Here is a 19137-nt window from a genome sequence, read left to right as displayed (position 1 = left end):
AAGGTGGGTTTTCGAATTCATTTTACCTAAAATCAACTTAAATGAGAGGCTTCCTTTTGAACGAAGAAGCGTACATTTTACTATGAAATACATTTTAGGGCATTTAATTTAAGGATCATTCTTACTGCCTGCAATTTTTCTGCATGCGAAGAAATCACATGTAATGTGTAGAAATACCGCAAAAAAGAAAGAAAAAGTCAAGGAAAATATTTTTATTTTAATGCTTATTAAAGATTCTCTTTATTTCGTGTATGGGGTTACTATATACCTGTCAAAGTTTTTTTTTTTTTTTTTCAGTTTTAACGATTTTAAAATTTATTTTTTGAATAAAAAGTTATAAAACTATATTCGTCTCTCCATACTAAAAATAAATTGGTGCACCACATTTAATTTTTGAAAAAATTTCAAATGATGAAGCCAGGGAAAAAATAATTAAAATTTTTGAAGCATCAAATAATTTCATAGAAAGCTATTCTTTTTTTTTTTTTTCAAGATAAGGATTTTTAAACTAATTTTAATTCAATGAAATGCATTAAAAAAAATTTATATCAGATTTTAAATACCATTATACATTGATCAAATATTTGTTTTTATTAGTTAGAAAAAAATTGTTGATATGCTATATTTTCTTAAAAATTTATATCTTTATATTATGTATTTCTTTTTCTTTCTTTTTTTTTATTTTACTATAAAAAGTATTTTCACACAAAAACTAAGTTCAAAACACATTGTGTTCTGTTGAATCTGTCAAAGAGTAAAATTTGCCCAAGATATACCAAAATATTATTTAAATTAATATTTAGCCTATAGCTTATTTCTTTATACACGAATTACATTATTTCTAACCTTCTGGCTGGCCAAATAAGGATTTTTTTTTCTTGTGTTGATAAGCATTCTTTTTATGCACCTTACGTTATTTGTGCTACTTTATTTTAAAATTTAACTATTTGTATACTTGAATATGGCCGATAGGCCTGAGTAGGGGGCAAGGAATTGTCCTTGCATCAGAAAGGTTCTGTGTTCAAATCCCGGACAAGGCATGAATGTTCTTTCCTTCTCTGTGCTATCTGTCCTTATTGTGGGAGCGACGTTGGCCCACCTAATATGGCGCTCCTGAAAGAGAGGTCAGCAAAATCACCCTGTATATGCTTGCATTGACGGATGTTAACACAGGTGGGCATTGGAAAAAGGAAAAAAAATACTTGAATAAGTAATTGCGTCACAAAAAAGTAAGTCTAATCTGTGAGCTAAACCAAAATAACTTTAAGAAAAATAAACTTTCACCTGTTCAGAAGGAGTGCTCTGTTTCTATCTCGCATAATTATTTTTAAAATAGCTCATTAATTGCTAATAATTAACTATAGTTAATTACGGGAAATATATATAGAAAGCATATATGCTTTCCGAGAACAAGATTTTCACTTAAAATCTATCTCTGGCTAAAATTGTAGATTCCTACTCTCACCACAAATCATCTGCGTCGCATTAAACGTAGAAAAATCCAATCCGAGTATTAGATTGAGTCTCAACAAGAATAAAAAGATAAGGAATGGAGGAATCCTCCTCCAAGTCGAAAATAAGAGTGACATTAAAAAGATTGAGAAACAGATAAAGACACAGGGACTGGATAAAGAACTAATTTGTGAGACTCCGAAAAAGAAAAATCCTAGAGTGATTCTTTATGAAGTAAATGAGTCGTATGAAAAAGAAGACCTCGAAGAAAAATTGATTGACAGTAACAAAGAGCTTAGAGGAGCTGAATTAAAGGGCTTATTCAAAATTAGAAGTCGACAGGGAGTCCATTGCATAATTGAAGTAGATTCTTGCACATTCACTAAGATTATTAGAAGAGGAAGACTAAATCTCTGATGGCAGTCTTATAAGGCCAGAGAATTTTTACGGCCACTTAGATGCTATAAATGCTATCGATTTGGCTAAAACATGTACCAATGAGGAAATTTGTGCCAATTGCGGCGAAACTGGACATAAGAGAGATAGTTGCAAAAATAAGAGCTCCTGCATAAATTTCAAAGAGGCCAACACAAGATTCAGAATTGGACATAGGACGAACCACTGCACTACTCACTCCAGTTGCCCATCACTACAGTGGGCATGCGAAAACTTAAGATCCAGAATCCAATACAGGTAGAGTCCACCAACCAACAGTTCCGGAATTGTGAGCCCTCGGGCACTCATCTATTGATTGTAATCCAACGCTTTTAATATTTGCTATTTTGATTTGTAATATGGTTTTTAATAAAGTTTGTTGGTTTTTGGCATCAGCTAAACTTAGAGCTTTCCAATCTTGTCACGCCTTGATTGACCGCGGTGTGGCGGACGCCCACTGCTGTCGGCCCTGCCCGTCAGCGTTGGTTGACGCCGTCATCCTGTTGGTTCGGACTCTCGTCTAAATTTCTCCTTTGGCCGTCGACTGCGACATGTGGTGTTTTTGATCTTGCGTGACTCGGGGCCTCGTGCCAATTGAGTCCCTTTCCCTGCACTCCATGCTGAGCTCGGGTTCTGTTCTTCGGCGAGGCATCAAATACTTGGCGTATGGGCCCAATGGCCTTTGTCACCGTAATTATATTCCTTATAATACATATTTTGTACAGAAGCTAATGTTTAATAAAATTGTTGTTTTTGCTTATTTGCGTGAGTAAAGTGGAAATTCCGAGGGGAAGTCCAAAAATTAATTTTCCATCCAATTATCAAGTGCGTTTAGGTATTTATCATACCGCTTTATAAGCTTCAAAAAACCCTCCAGGCTCTTCATACGAAACCAGCATGGAACTGCTTGTATGACTTCAGCACGGATTACAAAGCACCTGTCACCAAAATTTTTGTTCAAAACTAAATCGAAATCAGGTGGAACTTATTGGGAGCAAGATCAGGGCCGTGTGGTGGATCGTCTCACCTTGTCATCAGCAAAAAATGTGAGATGGCCAGACTATGATCATAAATACATTGCATTGATGGTTCCTACCTCCAAAAAAGTCAAGCAACATAGCTCCTTGTGATCAAATCTTAAATCAACAAGCCGTTCAATGCTTTTTCAGTATGCAGAGCTCTGATATTTCTTCTGGGAGAATTTTAGAAGCTTATAAGATGGTGTAATAAATGTACTTCATTATCAAGTGGACACGTCTTATCAACAATGAATTTTTATATTCTCTATCATAGACACTTTCAGGGGTGATTGTGACCCCAACTCAAAAATCCTGAAAATTTCTTTCTAAAAATTAATGTCTTAATAAATTTAAATCATTGATTATATTCAAAACATGAAATCTAAATAAATTATGTATACCGCATAATTTAAATGAACAATTATGTATAAGTTTACTTTTATCTCTAATCAGTCCCGCAGGGGACTAATCGTTAAGACACGGTTCCCAGCAGATCACCGAAGTCAAGCATCACTGGCTACGGTCAGTGTGCGGGTGGGTGACCACTTGGATCAGTCTGCGTAGGGACCGAGGGTGTGCGGTATTGGACCTCGTTAAACTCGACTTCGCGCACAGGTTGTCGGGCTACCGAAGCGGGGGTGCCAGCCCCTCCGCAGAGGATCAAAATTGCGATGGCATGTCTTCGGATCATCCTCCGGGATATGTCCCAGACCGTCGNTCCCCTCCGCAGAGAATCAAAATTGTGATGGCATGTCTTCGGATCATCCTCCAGGATGTTTCACAGACCGTCGCCAATAGCCCATTGTGCAGCTCTAGTGCGACGTAAATTAACAACAACAACAACAACTTTTGCCTCTAATCACATTTATTATTCTACCAGAAAAAATATTTACAAATAAAAGAGATGCCAAGTATATATTCTAGTTCCAAAATTTTAATATAAAATAGACAAGAATTTTTATACATAAACTTCTGGACCTTGGATTTCAGGAAACTTCCGGAAATCCAGACTTTTTCCGGAGCACAATCATCGATGCACTTCTGACAACAGCCACCAGCTTATTTTAAAAATTAAGTGAAATGCTGATAATAGAGAGATTTCGCACTTCTTTCGTCCGTAACATTTGAATCAACTGCGCATGCTTGCGTTTATTTTAGATGCTGTGTATCTTTATGTTATGCTGGCATGGTTAACGCTACAAAGACAAAGCTAGAAGCATGCTGTTTGTAGTTTTCAGATATGTTTTCTGTTCAAGCCTAACTTAAAACATGGACATATAATGCGAATATGAAGAAATATATTAATGAAATTTAGACATTAATCATGTGATATTACAACAATTTGTTGAATGAAGAGATTGTCTATGTCCATTGTAAATGATTTTGTAGTCAGAACGATATTCCACGACATTAGCTTTTTTAAACTCTTATTTTCACTTACGCAACTTTGATATTTTTTGACGGACACATGCGCATTTCACCAGAATTGACGCATGCACAGTAAGAGTGCACATGCGCATTTACTTCAAATCTAAAGCTTAAGAAAATTTGCGAAATCTCCCCATTCACAAATGTCTTAAATACATAGCCTGCACATTTCACAATTGATGGCAGCAGAGTTTTGAATTAAAAAATATATATTTTTCAAAGTAAAAGATGAAAAGAGACACAATGTAAAATAAACAATAAATTCTACAAGAAAAAACAATATAGAAACTGTAACTAAAATGTATAAAAATCAGGAGAATTTTAATTAAACCACTAGACCATGAGAAACTGGCAAAATTCAGTAGAGTTAGTAGCTATGCAATCACATTTTATCAAGTGAATGTTCAGTACAGTAGTACAGTATAATTGCTACGCAAGAAGAAAAAAATGGATGGTTACATTTCTCTTGCCTGAATGATGACTATTATGTTTAAGGTTGCTGCAAGTTTAGCCTGCCTTAAAAAACTCAAATAAAATATTTAAATTTGTGGCTATGAATTGCATTAGAATGCAACTAACAAAAGCATTAAAAATTCAAAACATTTCTGTGAAAATTTGCTGATTTGCAGTTATCTTAAGCTGTTATTTCTTAGAACTCTTTAAATTCATTTCTTATTACTTTGGTTAAAATTAACATCATTTGTGCAAATTAGCAGGATAGCAGTTATACATTGTTTAAAGCTAACTCCATTACTGAGATTGATAGCAATTCGAATAGATGTATTTAAGTGAAGTGTTCGATAATTATAATTAATATAATATAACATTTTTACATATTTACAATACTTAATTTAACATTTTTACATAGATACATACAAGAATCATAATACATTTATGATTCTTGTTATGAAGAATTTTAAGTTATCTAATGCTGCAATACTTGTTAAAAATTATTAAAACTTAAATTAGCATTAAGCTGGCATTGAGTAAATATGTTTGTCATATTTAAGTTTACTTTTTAAATTAAAAAATAATACTTTCGAGATTCAAGCTCAAATACTTTTTTAATTAAGAAATATTTGCACTTTGGTCTAATTGTGTTCAGAAAAAAAGAATTTTTAATAAATTTTGAAAAGTGATAGTCTACACATTATAACAAACTCAGACAAAAATGTTGTAAATAAATCGATTACAGTTTTTGACATATTTATATAAACAATTGTACATTAACCATAAGATGGTTGGTATATACAGGGCACATAGCCAAATATTTGAACAAAAAATAAACTCTTAAGCACTCCAAAAATATTAAACTTTTTATTTAAAAAAATATATATATGTAAGGGAATACTTCAGTTGAATGAATTGTGAAAACATTAAATAGAAGTGTGAAATCGCTTTTTGCATAAATCATGGCAAAAACAGATATAATAAAAAAAATCTCATTTTGGAAAAGGGAACATTAAGGACTTTTTAGAAACACCCAATGAAAAAAAGCACCTATAAGGGCCTTTAACAAAAGAAAATAAGCACCTTCATGTACTTTTTAAAACGCGAGGCATGCTGCATACAGAAAGTAGCCTTTTAACCTTAATTCCTTCTACATACATAATAAGTTTTTTTAATGTACATATAATGAATGATTTAGTAAATCAAGGAGAAATCTCATGAAATTGTTCATTTGGATACAGCAATGAAGGGGTAAGAACCTTATATGATACAGATTATGAGTAATTACAGATGTCACTAATTCAAAAAGTGAATCAAGTACTGAGCATGATGATAGAAAAAGATTTACCAAAAAATAAATTGGCGCATGTTATTTTTTTTTGATACAGAAATTTTTTTCCAAATGAACACTTTTAATGATTTAACTTTTAAAAGCTAGTACTATAAATAAACCAAAGAAAAATTAAATTATTTATTTGAATGAAGTAAAAATATGAAAAGACATAGGGTCCTTTTGATATTATAATAAAGAACTTTCTCTGGTTATAAAATACAAATTTTATGTGAAAACACTTGAGAAGATGCTTTCGTACAGTTTAAATAGATGATTTTTTAATGTTATAGCTTCATTCATAGACTTTCTTTTTTAAGTAATCTGTTTGGCCAACTAATAAGAATATTATAACAAAAAAAACTAGAATGAAAAATAAAATAATTATATTTATACATACATGCATAAAGTAATTTTATAAACATTAACATCAAAAATACTGAAGAATGATCTAAAACAAAATAGATATGAGAAATATTAAATGCATATAGGATCTTCTTCAATGAACATCAACACAAAGAGACACCATCCTAGAGAAGAAAATACATTTAGTAACAAATAGAAGGAAAATTTTAAATTTAAAAAAAAACGTCGTTGCTCATAATAAAATTGACAAATTAAACAAATTAAAAAAAACTATAGCAACTAATGTAAAATTTCTATCGGTTTGTCAACACTAATTATGAATACGTAACTAACATAGGGATATGTTCAGTACTGAATATTATGTTAGAAAAAAAAACTTACGAGAAAACAACGTACTCAGATTCAGAGCGTGTGCATTTTAAGACAAGTTGCACTCAGGAGTTAATTACCTAGACTAGTTTAGTTCTCCAGTTATGTTTGTCTTCTAAAAGTAGCGAAGTAATGACTACATTTCGAAAATAGGTGGTAGTTAACTGCAAAGAAACTAGCGTTTTCGATCACTGGCTGTAGCTTAGGGCATCGAGAACTGTCGATGGTGTTACAAGTCAATATACACTCTATAACAAAAAAATCGACACACCAAGAAGGAGTTGTCCGATTGAAACGAAAATTAGTGGATAGGAAGACAATGTACAGAATAGTAAATGATTAAAATTTTAGAACAATTGAATAATTTATTGCAGAGTTACAGTAACAAGTTCAATAAGGTGTTGGCCCGCCTCTAGCCTGGATACAAGCTGCCACACGGCGTGACATAGACCGATAAAGCTCCCGGATGGTCTCTTGCGGAATTTCCTACCAAATTCGATCCAATTGTCGAGCGAGATCATCAACATTCCGTGCCAGATGCAATCGCCTTCCCATCATATCCCAGACATGCTCGATGGGAGAGAGATCTGGTGATCTGGCAGGCTAAGGAAGAGTTTGACAAGCTTGCAGATAGTTCATAGCAACACGTGCCGTATGTGGTCTGGCATTGTCCTGCTGAAATACCAGCCCAGGGCGCTGCAAAAGGAACGGTAGCAAAACAGGTCTTTGGATGTCGTCGAAGCACCGCTGTGCAGTAAGTGTACCTCTAATGATGACCAAAGGGGTCCGGCTGTCAAAGGTAATGGCACCCCAGACCATAATGCCTTGTTGAGGGCCGGTGTGGCGTGCAATAGTGAAGGCAGGATCCTTCCTCTGCCCTGTGCGTCTCCAAACACTTCTTCGATGATCGTCAGGACACAGTTGGAAGCGAGATTCGTCGCTAAAGACTATACGTCTCCAGTCGGCATCATTCCAGCCTAATCGAGCGTAGATTTTGCGCGTCTTAGTGCGTCGTTTTTTTTTTGTTATAGAGTGTATATTTAAAGAAGACACTAGCTCTTGTTGTTTGATCTGAATTTTAGAATTATGTTTCTCACGGGTGTAATTTGTTGGTCACGTTTCTCTGCAGTCTTAAAAAGCATCTATTTATGATCTGTAACTGTAACAAACTTTTGCAATATTCCTTAATCGCTTCCCTTACCCATTTTTTTGAAGGAAAAAAAAATGCAAAAAATCAACATAGTTTATTTATTGAATTAATAAATACAAGAAACTAAAACAAAACATAATACACAAGTTCGAAGTTGAAATTTTAATTTTTCTGTGAGTAAAAAAAATTTTATGTGTAATTTACCATCAGTTTACTATCCCAAATTAACTCGGGCAGATGAAAAAAGTTAAATATTAGTGTTATTATATGTTTATAATCTGAAAAGTCATCTGCATTACTTTCACTTTCGCTCACAAGCGCCATTTTTTTAATTCTTTCTTCTATGTAAAATCATCAACCATCGTATATACCAGGGGTGGCCAAACTTCTTGATAGTCAAGCCATTCTTCAAAATTTGTAATTTTTCGCGAGCCGCAATTAAATACACATTTAAAAGGTATGCAAAAAAGGTATTGAAAAAATTTTTTTTTCATAAATTACATTTATTGAAAACATATAAGTAAAAGTACAAAATATGTGTATTGAATTTAAATATTAAAAATTAAACACATTTATTTTACTTCTCTTGATAATTCTTTAAAATTTGGTGAATAATTGGTGACAGCACTTCTCAGTATTTCTGTGAGATGCTGGTTATTGTATACTGATCGGTGTTTGGATTTCATGAATTTTAAAGTGGAATAAAATGATTCACATAAGTACGTTGTTCCGAATATTGAAATAATTCGACTGGCAGCCTTTTTTAAATCAGGATATTTCGATTCTGCTACAAATTTCCAAAATTCAGTGATCGACGTCGACTTATATTTTCATTGTAGAGCTTGATCTTCCTGCATCTCTATTAATTCTAATTTTCCAGATCCTTTTTGTGTCATAATTGTATTAGAAATGGAAAACTTACCTTGAATTGAACAACGTTGCACTTAGTCTTTCATATTTGTTCTCAGTAATTTAAAAGACATTTTGAAACAAATACGAAACGATAATAATTTTTTAAAATATAATAGCACGAACATGGTTGGTTGTTCATTTACGTCGCACTAGAGCTGCACAATGGGCTGTTGGCGACGGTCTGGGAAACATCCCTCTGGATGATCCGAAGACATGCCATCACAATTTTGATCCTCTGTAGAGGGGATGGCACCCCCGCTTCGGTAGCCCGACGACCTGCACGCGAAGTCGAGCACGAACATGAAAAGGAAACTACATTTATCGGGAGCCACAAATAATCCTTCAAAGAGCCGCTTGTGGCTCGCGAGCTGCAGGTTGGCCACCTATATACAATATATAGGTGGTTGGCCACTTATATGCAGGCTGGCCACTGGTATATACAATTGTACAATACAGGTCTGCAGTCCCGCAAATGGCAAAACTGAAGAAAAAAAAATTGGCAAACTTCCTATCAGAGCAGATTATTATTATTTTCAGTTTTGCTTCCGGCCGAATGAAAAGGTGATAAAACAAAACGTATTGACGAATTTTGCTATGCCCGGGTTTACTCGGGAAAATAAATATTTGCAATATATCCATCATATTCGAGTTCACTCGGGATAATCAGGGAAGCATTTAAGTGGAGGAAAAAAAAAGAAAAAAAAGTTATACAAACCATTTTTCTAGCAACTTTTCTCAATACAAAGTTTATAGTCTTCAATTTCAGAAAGTTGCTCATTAAAACTCTTATATATAAAAGGCTTCTTTTTTCTGAAAAGGTATTAAAAAAAGTTGTTTAAGCAGAGTGAAATAAACACCGTGTGATTGAAACCATACAGGATATCTGCTACATTTTAGATTTTCAAATTCATGACTTTTCATGCTTAATTCCAAGAATTTTTCATGACTTAACGAAGTTATTATTTTCTCCGACATAAACACAACAATAAATTTAAAATAAATTGATAAAATAAAAAATAAATAAATAATAACAAAAATTCTGAAATCACAGAAATTTACAAGATAATTCGCTCTAGAAATGATGTTATTTCTTTCATTTTTGAAAGAACACCATAATTTTTAAAGAACTTGATTAAAATATTTTATATTTTAATAAAAGATGACTATGAGTGAGGGTTTTGTTGCAAATGCAGATATTTGGAACACCATGGAATTAGGGGGGGTAAGTAATTTCATTTGAAACGTAAGGTTATTCGGTGACCTAATTCTATGACTTTCCATGATTTTTTTTTTTAAAAAATAGTTAAAATCATGACAAATTTTGTTCAATACCGAAATTCATTAATTCATTTTGCTAAGGAAAGGGAGTAGATAAAGAAACAGTTCTGTTTAATGATAGCTCCTTTTCATCTGAAAATATTTTAAATTTTACTAGGTTTGACATTGAGAAGTCTAATTTTGGTAAAATTTATTTTCAAGTAAAAGTAATTTTTGAACAAAAATAAAAAATCAATGATATAGGGACAAAATGCCAAATATTAAGACAAATAGCATATTTTTTATCAGGAATATCAGGACGATGACAAAAATTATTATAATGCATTAAATTGATTTTCAATTATTAGAATGTCTTTATAAAACAATTTCTCAACTTGGTAGTACAGTAATTAGAGCAACAAAAAAAAGGTGTTTCTAAAAAAAAAAAATTATATTTAGAATATTTTTTGACAAAAAACTTTGTGATCTTATTATAAATGACACCATTGGAAAATTTTACACTGCATTATAACAAAATTGAATACTTCACTTACATGTTTAAGCAATACTTCTGCAGCTCTAAGTGCACTCTTAAGCTGCATGTTCTCTGTTAGCAGTAAGTTGATTTCATCGGCAGGCTAAGAATCCAATAAAGAAAGAATAATTATTTTGGAGACGTTCAAAAAGTACATACATCCCGAAGGGGGAGGGGATTTCCTATTTTGTACGGTTTTGTACGATGGGGAGGGGGGAGGTATTATACAAAGTACGTACATTATAAGCATACACCAAATTTAAATTTGACTTTTTCCTACACACTCCTTTAATAAATATTTAATTTTATTTAAAACATAATTTTTTTAATTCTTATGAAAAAGGGGGTAGACTAATAAAATGTACGTACTCTAAGCGGGGGGAGTAAGACCTTATGTACGGTAATGTACGAAGGGGGGGGTCAAAATTTCTCCATTTTTGTGTACGTACTTTTTGAACGGCCTCTATAGAGAGAAAAAATTTAAATAGTTTTAATTAAAAAAGAAGGTAAAATTTTTTACCATTCAGTGACACAGAAAATAAAAAAAACATATCCTAAACTCATGAATAAGTGCAAAAAAAAGAAGCTAAAAACAAAAAATTTAAATGCTTCTAGAAATAAAAACACATTTTCAAAGGTGACTTAGCTGAAAATAATTCAGTTAAAAGAGTTCAGAAAATCAGTCATAACAATTTGTAAGAATAAGCGAAACCACATAAATAATAATAGTAATTTGGAAGTAAAATAAAGCTTTGATTCAACAATATTAAAGATATAAAAATAAATTAGCATGCTGAAAGGAAGTTAAAACAACACATGTTTTATTTAATTTGTTGAAAGCTGAAAATAATAAAAATTTGAATTTGTTAAAAAAAAAAAAAAAATTCAAACAATTTGTAAAATATAAAATACAAGAGTTTTTAAAGTGGAACAAAAAACACATCTTAAACAATTGAACTGAAATACAAATTAATGAATCAACTAGATTACTAGGCTGAAAAAAATTTAGAAACATTTTTGTTTTTTAGTAAATAGTTCAGAATTGTTACTAAGCTGAACAGCTAATCTAATGAAATCAAAAAAAAAAACAAAAAAAAAAAAAGAAGAAAAATAAAAAAGAAAGCATATTTCGGATTTTAAATAAAGTTCTACCCAGGGGCCTTCTGAGGGGCCTCAAAAATTAGTAAAAATTTACTTAATTACTTAAATTAGACTTAAGTCTAGTAAAAGGTGGGCTAGCTTTGCGTTTGTGTTAGTACTAAATATATAATTCAGCTAATCTCAGTGACTTTCAGCAAAAATCACTGATCTCAATTGTTTGTGGTCACCAAACTATTTTTATTTTGATATAGCATTGTTTTGTTGTTTCATATTTGCTGTTGTTGTTAATTTACGTCGCACTAGAGCTGCACAATGGGCTATTGGCGACGGTCTGGGAAACATCCCTGATGATGAGCTTCTCACGAATCCTNAATTTATGTTTTTCTGTTTTTAAACAAAGATGCTAAAGCTGATACACCAAAGGAGAACAATTAAAAAAGTGAATAAAGAAACAAAATAAAAGCTGAAAACATTTCATACCATCTCATTGTCTAAGAACATTTCATACCATCTCATTTTCTTTTTTCTTTTTCCATCAGTTTTCTCATGAGCGATTCTTCTTTGTTCAGCTATTTCATAAGCGATTCTTCTTCGTTCAGCTATTTCATGAGCGATTCTTCTTTGTTCAGCTATTTCCTGCCAATATGCCTGACTTGGTTTTTCTAAAAAATATAGTTGATTGTTGGAATAAATTAAGCGGAACAGACATCCGCACAAAAAATTAAGAATCGACAAAACATATTACCAGATGTTAAGAGCTGAATAATGTCCTCTGAAATGCAGTTTCCTGAAAAATAAGAACTATGAAACATCTGTAAAATTAATTTTGTTTTTTTCAAATTTAAATAACTGTGTAGTAAATCAACGATTCTCAACCTTTTTAGATNAAAAAAAAAAAAAAAAAAAAAAAAAAAAAAAAACAATAATAAATGAAAAAAAAAAGCTTTGAGGCTCATTGACTCATAGGGGTCATGACCCCCCCAAAATTGAAAGAAAAAATAAAAATAATAATTTTTTTAATAGTTTACAAAAGAAATAAAATATTTTAAAAATTATTTAAGGGGGAACATACACCAAGGTAGGTCGAAAAAATTGAATTTTTTTTTCTCCATCTAATTATGTCACTGCTTCAAGAATCACTGTTTGTCACTGTTTCAAGAATCTGTATAAACTGAGAGATATGAGAGCTGTATGAACTGTGCACGGATCCTCCATTGATTCATACAAAAGAGCCTGACTCATACCTTGATTCAAGCCTGAGAAAATACTTTGGGGGCCTGAGTTCCATTAATTGGACACAAAAGCTTGAGACTCAGGCCTAGGGAGGCAGAAATTCTCAGAGCCAAATATTTCACCAAAGCATAGTTTTCCCTTCGTTTTTTTTAAAATTTCTCACCAACTTATATGATTAGTAAATTAAATCACATTTCGTAACAATAAGTTTTCGTAATAATACGTTTTTTAAAATATTTTTTTAAGATAAAGTGTTTATATCGTTAATATTTTTTGATAACATTTTTTTAAATAAGGAATAAAAATTATTTGATTTTACTTGATTTTTACATGAATAAACTAGCATGTGTGTTGAATATATTAGAATTTATGATAGGTATGAACAAATTTAAGTTATTCAAATTAGTAGACAAATTGATATATACTTATTTGTGTGACATTTAACATAAGAAAAACTATTTTATTGTACTCTTGTCTATCAAGGCAGTCCACGTTCGTTCTTGTAAGAGTTTTGCAAGGATTATTTTCTGTTCTATTATTTTACAGGGGAAAATATTGCTAAGTGAATTTTTTTTTTTTACAATAAAATTTTAAGAATCTAGAATTTTTTTTACAGCACTTTTTTCTTTAAAGTAGACATAAAATTTCCTCTGGATTTCCCTAAATTTCTCGAACTTTATTTGTGTGATCAGACATATTCAGCATCCCAGCTCATTCTTAAAGCCTAAGAGTTGGCAAGACTGCAATCAGCAAGTCCTTCTCCTAAGTGGACCATTATTTTGGTTCTAATGGTAATAGCAAGGTTTCACTGCATAAACTGCTAAATATATAAATACAAGACATAGTATAAATAACTAACCCAAATCTTGAGCAGCCGAATCATTTGATATATCACTAGTGCTAGCACAAGAATAAAGGCTAGTTTCAAGTCTAGACTGATTGAGTGTAACTGTTGCTTGCAAATCTTCTTTCTGAGTACAAGCTTTAGATACAGCTTCTTTCTTGGTTACTGTCTTGGACAGTTTTTTAGGTTTATTTACCCTTCCAACATTTTTACTCTTGGAATGCTTAGCAGGACAACTTTTACAGCGCTTAGCAGGAGTCTTTTTTACAGCGCTCAACTTTTTACTTTTAATGTTTTCATTAGTATCAATGGCTTCCTTGTTTACCTAACAATAAATAAAGAGGATTAAAGTAACTATAAAAAAATATAAAGCATGGTTGGTTACAGTAAATATTATTCTACATACAAATAAGCAATTATAAATATTTTTTACATTGATGAGTAAGCATTAAAAATTATTTTGAATTTTAGAAATTTTAACTAAAAATATAAGTGTTGCTTCAAAATAATTAAGATAAAGAATCTTTTTCTTGTTTTTTTTCTTTTTAAATTGTCATGTATTATTTATTAATACTAATATGCTATGCATAGCATATGTACAGTGCGGGGAAAAAAAAAGACCACTCTGGATAACTTTCGATCTAATGATCAGATCTTCATGCTCTAGGTAGGACTCAATCTTGATGCCTCGAGGGGGTGACAACAGGGCCGGATTACCCATTAGGCTAGACTAGGCCATGGCCTAGGGACCCCTTAAAAAAAATTTTTTTTTGAAAATAAATTTAAAAAAATTAAGAGAAACAATAATTTCAAAAAAAAATTTTTTTTTCAAATATATATTAATAAAATACGATAATTTTTTAGTTCCTATTTAACAAAATAAAGCAAAACTTTATTTATTATTTTTTATCTTAATTTCAAATTTGCTTTTTAAATGAAAAGATATATAAATACCTTTATATTTGAATAAATAAAAAATATACGAGAAAAAAATTTAATCTAAGGGACCCAAAAATTTCAATGGCCTAGGGCCCCGCGTGCGCTTATTCCGNAAGAAAAAGAATTTTTTTCTTGTCTTTTTTTTTTTTTAAATTGTCATGTATTATTTATTAATACTAATATGCTATGCATAACATATGTACAGTGCGGGAAAAAAAAAGACCACTCTGGATAACTTTCGATCTAATGATCGGATCTTCATGCTCTAGGACTCAATCTTGATGCCTCGAGGGGGTGACAACAGGGCCGGATTACCCATTATGCTAGACTAGGCCATGGCCTGGGGCCCCCTTAAAAATTTGGTTTTGAAAATAAATTTAAAAAAATTAAGAGAAACAATAACTTTAAAAAAATTTTTTTTTCAAATATATATTAATAAAATATGATAATTTTTTTAGTTCCTATTTAGCAAAATAAAGTAAAATTTAATTTATTATTTTTTATTTTATTTTAAAATTTGCTTTCTTAAATGAAAAGATATATAAATACCTTTATATTTGAATAAATAAAAAATATACGAGAAAAAAATTTAATCAAAGGGACCCAAAAATTTGAATGGCCTAGGGCCCCACTTGCGCTTAATCCGGCCCTGGGTGACAAGTTACAAAACTGTATTATTACTGTAACACATCAATAGGTTTGTAAAGGATAATTAAAAAAAATTTTTTTACCCCAAAAGTTAATACATACTAAAGCTAAAAAGAAAAAAAAAGTATTAATGAAAATCACTGGTAGGCACAGAGTTGATCTGCAAAATAAAATCTATTTAAGTGGAACTTTATAATATGTAGATAATTATGGAACTTTATAATACTTTATAATATATAAAGTGAAATCTAAATCTGCAATCTACTAAGGCTAATTTTCATACATTCACAAAAACAGAACTCTGGTGGAAAAGAAAACCCTAACATAATTATAGATTAAAAAAATTATTTAGTTTCTCAAATTCCCAAAAACAAGGCTCTTTAAAGTAAATTTGTAGAAACCACCAGTTTTTGCAATTTTTCACAAAAAAAGAATAATTTTTTAAAAAAGTTTAAAACAACTTTTGATGATTAAAGATATGAAGTTTGATAAAAGACTACAATGCTATGATTCTAAAAAATTAAAAATTTTATTCTTATGAATGATTTTGCTTAAAAAGCAGTTAAGATAATTTAAAAAAGCGATAAAAACTAAAGATAGATTAAATGAGGGGAGAGAAGGTCACATGTAATGGTTAGAGGTGGCACTCATCTAAAATCTCAAAACTAAAACTATTTTTATGGTAATTTTTTTTTTTTTTTTTTGGGGGGGGGGATACAGAATACAAAGAAGAATTTAATTTAAAGAAAAAAGTTAATCAAAAACAAAATTCAACAACAGTAGGTACTTAATAAAATCCAAATCAAGTTAACAAAACAATTAAAAACTAATTAACAAGTTAGGAAAGGAAATTTATTAGTTGTATAAGGGATTATTGTAATAGTTGTAGTATATGGAAATCATTATAAATACTTTTTCTCCTTTTTTCATTTTAGTCGATCCTTTGAATTTCACTGATGATTGTTGCAATTCGTGGAAAATCTTTCTAGTCATCATCTGAAAAAATCAAATAATTGCTTTTTAGTATGGAATAATTGATGAAAAATATAAGTAAAAGTTTTAAGACATTCTGGCACGATGTGACCACATGTATCACAATCTTATTCCACATTAAGCTCAGTGATTTTATTTCTCCTCCACTCCAGTTAAACATAAATTGGCAAGCCCACACAGAAGCTGACATGAAAAACAATTTATGTTCTACCATGTTCTGCCCCCTCCTCACATCCCATTCAAAATCACTGAATTGATAAACATGTGCAGTTGTACTACTTTAAAAGAAACAACTATGTAGGGGGGTGAGGAAGGGAATGATTGATGATATTTAACACAAGACTCTTTATTTCTCTTGTCAGTGTAGGATGAAATCTTATCAACTGGGATGAAATTTATGATAATTTTTATTAACACCCATCAAACCATCTGAAATTATATAAATTGTTTTGCTTAAATTACATTTTCTTATTCGTATTTTAATGTAAACTGTTAAAAAAATAATTCTAACAATTTTTTATAAGTAAATTTATTTCTTTTTCTTTCTTTCTTAACAACCAATTTACTATGTATGATAAATTTATAGATGAGTTATTTTAATAATATTGTTAGCGCCATGAGAAAATCTTATTTTCACTTGAAAAATATTTGTTTTGGTGCCCTGAGCCTATGCCCCTTTTTACCCATTCTTTTCGCTGGCTTTTACACTTACATTAATGACAGGAATAAGCAGGGACAACAACAAAAATTGATTGCTTAAGCATCTTCTTGCAACAGCTCTTTCAATAGTTTCTCTTAATACAAAAAAATATGAAGGCCCCTTTTATGGGGAAGGGGTTTTCAGGAGTCAAGAAAAGTGATGAATGTGAAAGAAAAGTTCTCACATTCTTATTTTTCCCAGAAAAAAATATCACAAATCAGCGACTTCCAAGTTATTCAGAGAATTTTAAATTTATTATCTGTCATTGGAGAGTTAATATATTATCGGCCAAAGCTCGTTAACTTATTTTTATTTTTTCTACTTACCAATTTGAATTTAAAATTTTTTCAAATATCTCTTTTATTTCAATACATAAAATAAAACACTAGCAAATTTTGTTTATTTAAAATAGAGGAATTTGGAACTAATGTTTTCATATTCAGAGAGAGAAAAAGAATTAAATTTTAGGTTCACAAATACGATTGTTCAAGAGTTTAGAATTATTATTTTTTAAAAAAAAACAATCGCCGTTTTGCTCTGTTTTCTGCTTCTTACTAAAGTATAGCATTGTTTTGTCCAAATTAGTATGATAGTTTTTTTAATTATGAATAATAATTTATGGTATTTTTGTGTCAGTTTTTGTTTGTTAGGATGTTGATTAACTGTATAAAATGCAGGTTTCGCACGTAACTATTAATACGATTGCTGTGCTTAGAGCAGCCATTTGTCAAAACTAGTCATTTTATAAAAGTAACTTAGGAATTTTTTTTAGAAAAATGACCGTAAGAAATTCTCAAAATTTTAGAAAATGTAATGAGCTCTTTTATACTAAATTAACTATGATAAACTAGTTTATTAAATTTGGACACATAATTTTTTTTAAGAAATTATTGTCCACGTTCATTGAAAATATATATCTGCTGATCTTAAATTATTTAACCGTTTTTTTTTTTTTTTAAAATAATATGCAAGTTTGTATAATTTTTTCTTAGTTTTGGGTAGGAGCAGTCAAAACGTAAAAATAGGGATTACTTATTTATTATGTTTGCCATTGTAAATTTTACAAGCTCTTTATTCTTTAAAAAAATATTTCGTCAAATTTTATAGTTCTTGCATCATTTATCAAAACTTTTTATTTGATAAAAAGAGCTTAAGAGTTATTTTTAAAAAATGACTTTAAATAAATAAATTAATTAATTTAAGGACTTTTTCCTTAGCTTCATTAGCAAAAAACTCAAATACATTGTGCACAATTTTGCGTGCTTGTGATTTTAAAACTTCGCCTTTTTTAAATTTAAAAGGTATTTCTCAAAATTCAAAAGAGTTAAAAGAGGAAAAATAAAATAAAAAAATTTACTACAAAAATAAATCTGTTGAAATTTTTTTCTAAAACATCTTTTGAAAAAAGAGAAAAGATTTAAAAAAAAAAAAAAAAAGGAATCGAACTAACGATGTTTTAGGCGCGTTCAGGACTTTCAACTAGTATCTTTGATGAGCTGTGTTTAATTTTCTGAACGTAAAAGTAAAATTGTAGGAAAATTAATGAAACTCTTTCATTTCAGTCTTGCTGGTTCATAAAAAATATCATCATTTCTGTTGTAAGTATTAATTATAACATTTTCGACTGAACTTCAAGTAATATGGAAACTTTTTTTTTCCATCGTGACAGCATACTAAATAAATATTATTAATTATGATGTCACTTTGAAATTTTATTTATTAATAATTTAGCTTTGTTTAATTTTTATAACTATCAATAGTTATATTTGTTACTTTTTTCAATTTAAAATAATTATTAGTTTTCTTTATTTTTAAAATATGTACTTAATAGCAATTAAAAATTGAAATTAAGGTGTATTAATACGGAATAGAAAATTATATTTCTTATGCTTAAAATATAGTTCTCATAAATTATATTTCTGAATTTTATCTCTGAATTCAGCTTTGTTTGTGAGTCATAATTTTTTGTTTCAACA

General features: G+C 30.3%; 1 protein-coding gene across 1 annotated transcript; it reads right to left on the bottom strand.

Moving 5' to 3' along the window:
• Window positions 1-3752: 3752 nt before the first annotated feature.
• On the bottom strand, window positions 3753-16597 carry LOC107437212 (uncharacterized). Its single transcript, XM_043043139.2, has 7 exons — window positions 16381-16597; window positions 13897-14206; window positions 12550-12591; window positions 12285-12466; window positions 10723-10806; window positions 9627-9721; window positions 3753-6644 (listed from the first exon to the last, which is right to left on the bottom strand). The coding sequence occupies exons 1-6, from the start codon at window positions 16462-16464 to the stop codon at window positions 9698-9700; spliced, it is 726 nt and encodes a 241-aa protein (XP_042899073.1). The 5' UTR covers window positions 16465-16597; the 3' UTR covers window positions 3753-6644; window positions 9627-9697.
• Window positions 16598-19137: the final 2540 nt, after the last annotated feature.

Source organism: Parasteatoda tepidariorum, chromosome 2 (genome assembly GCF_043381705.1).
Source record: "Parasteatoda tepidariorum isolate YZ-2023 chromosome 2, CAS_Ptep_4.0, whole genome shotgun sequence".
Classification (NCBI taxonomy): domain Eukaryota; kingdom Metazoa; phylum Arthropoda; class Arachnida; order Araneae; family Theridiidae; genus Parasteatoda; species Parasteatoda tepidariorum.
Note: the sequence above shows the minus strand (reverse complement) of the source record. Positions and strands in the feature narration are given on the sequence as shown.

Bases quoted from the DNA above. Each gene is read 5' to 3' on its own strand.
- LOC107437212 (XM_043043139.2), bottom strand. From the start codon at position 16,464: ATGATGACTAGAAAGATTTTCCACGAATTGCAACAATCATCAGTGAAA. The intron at 12,592-13,896 runs GTTAGTTATTTA...CTTATTTTTCAG, and splicing joins TTCGGCTGCTCAAGATTTGG to GAAACTGCATTTCAGAGGAC. The intron at 9,722-10,722 runs GTAAGTGAAGTA...ATACCTTTTCAG, and splicing joins CAGAAGTATTGCTTAAACAT to AAAAAAGAAGCCTTTTATAT.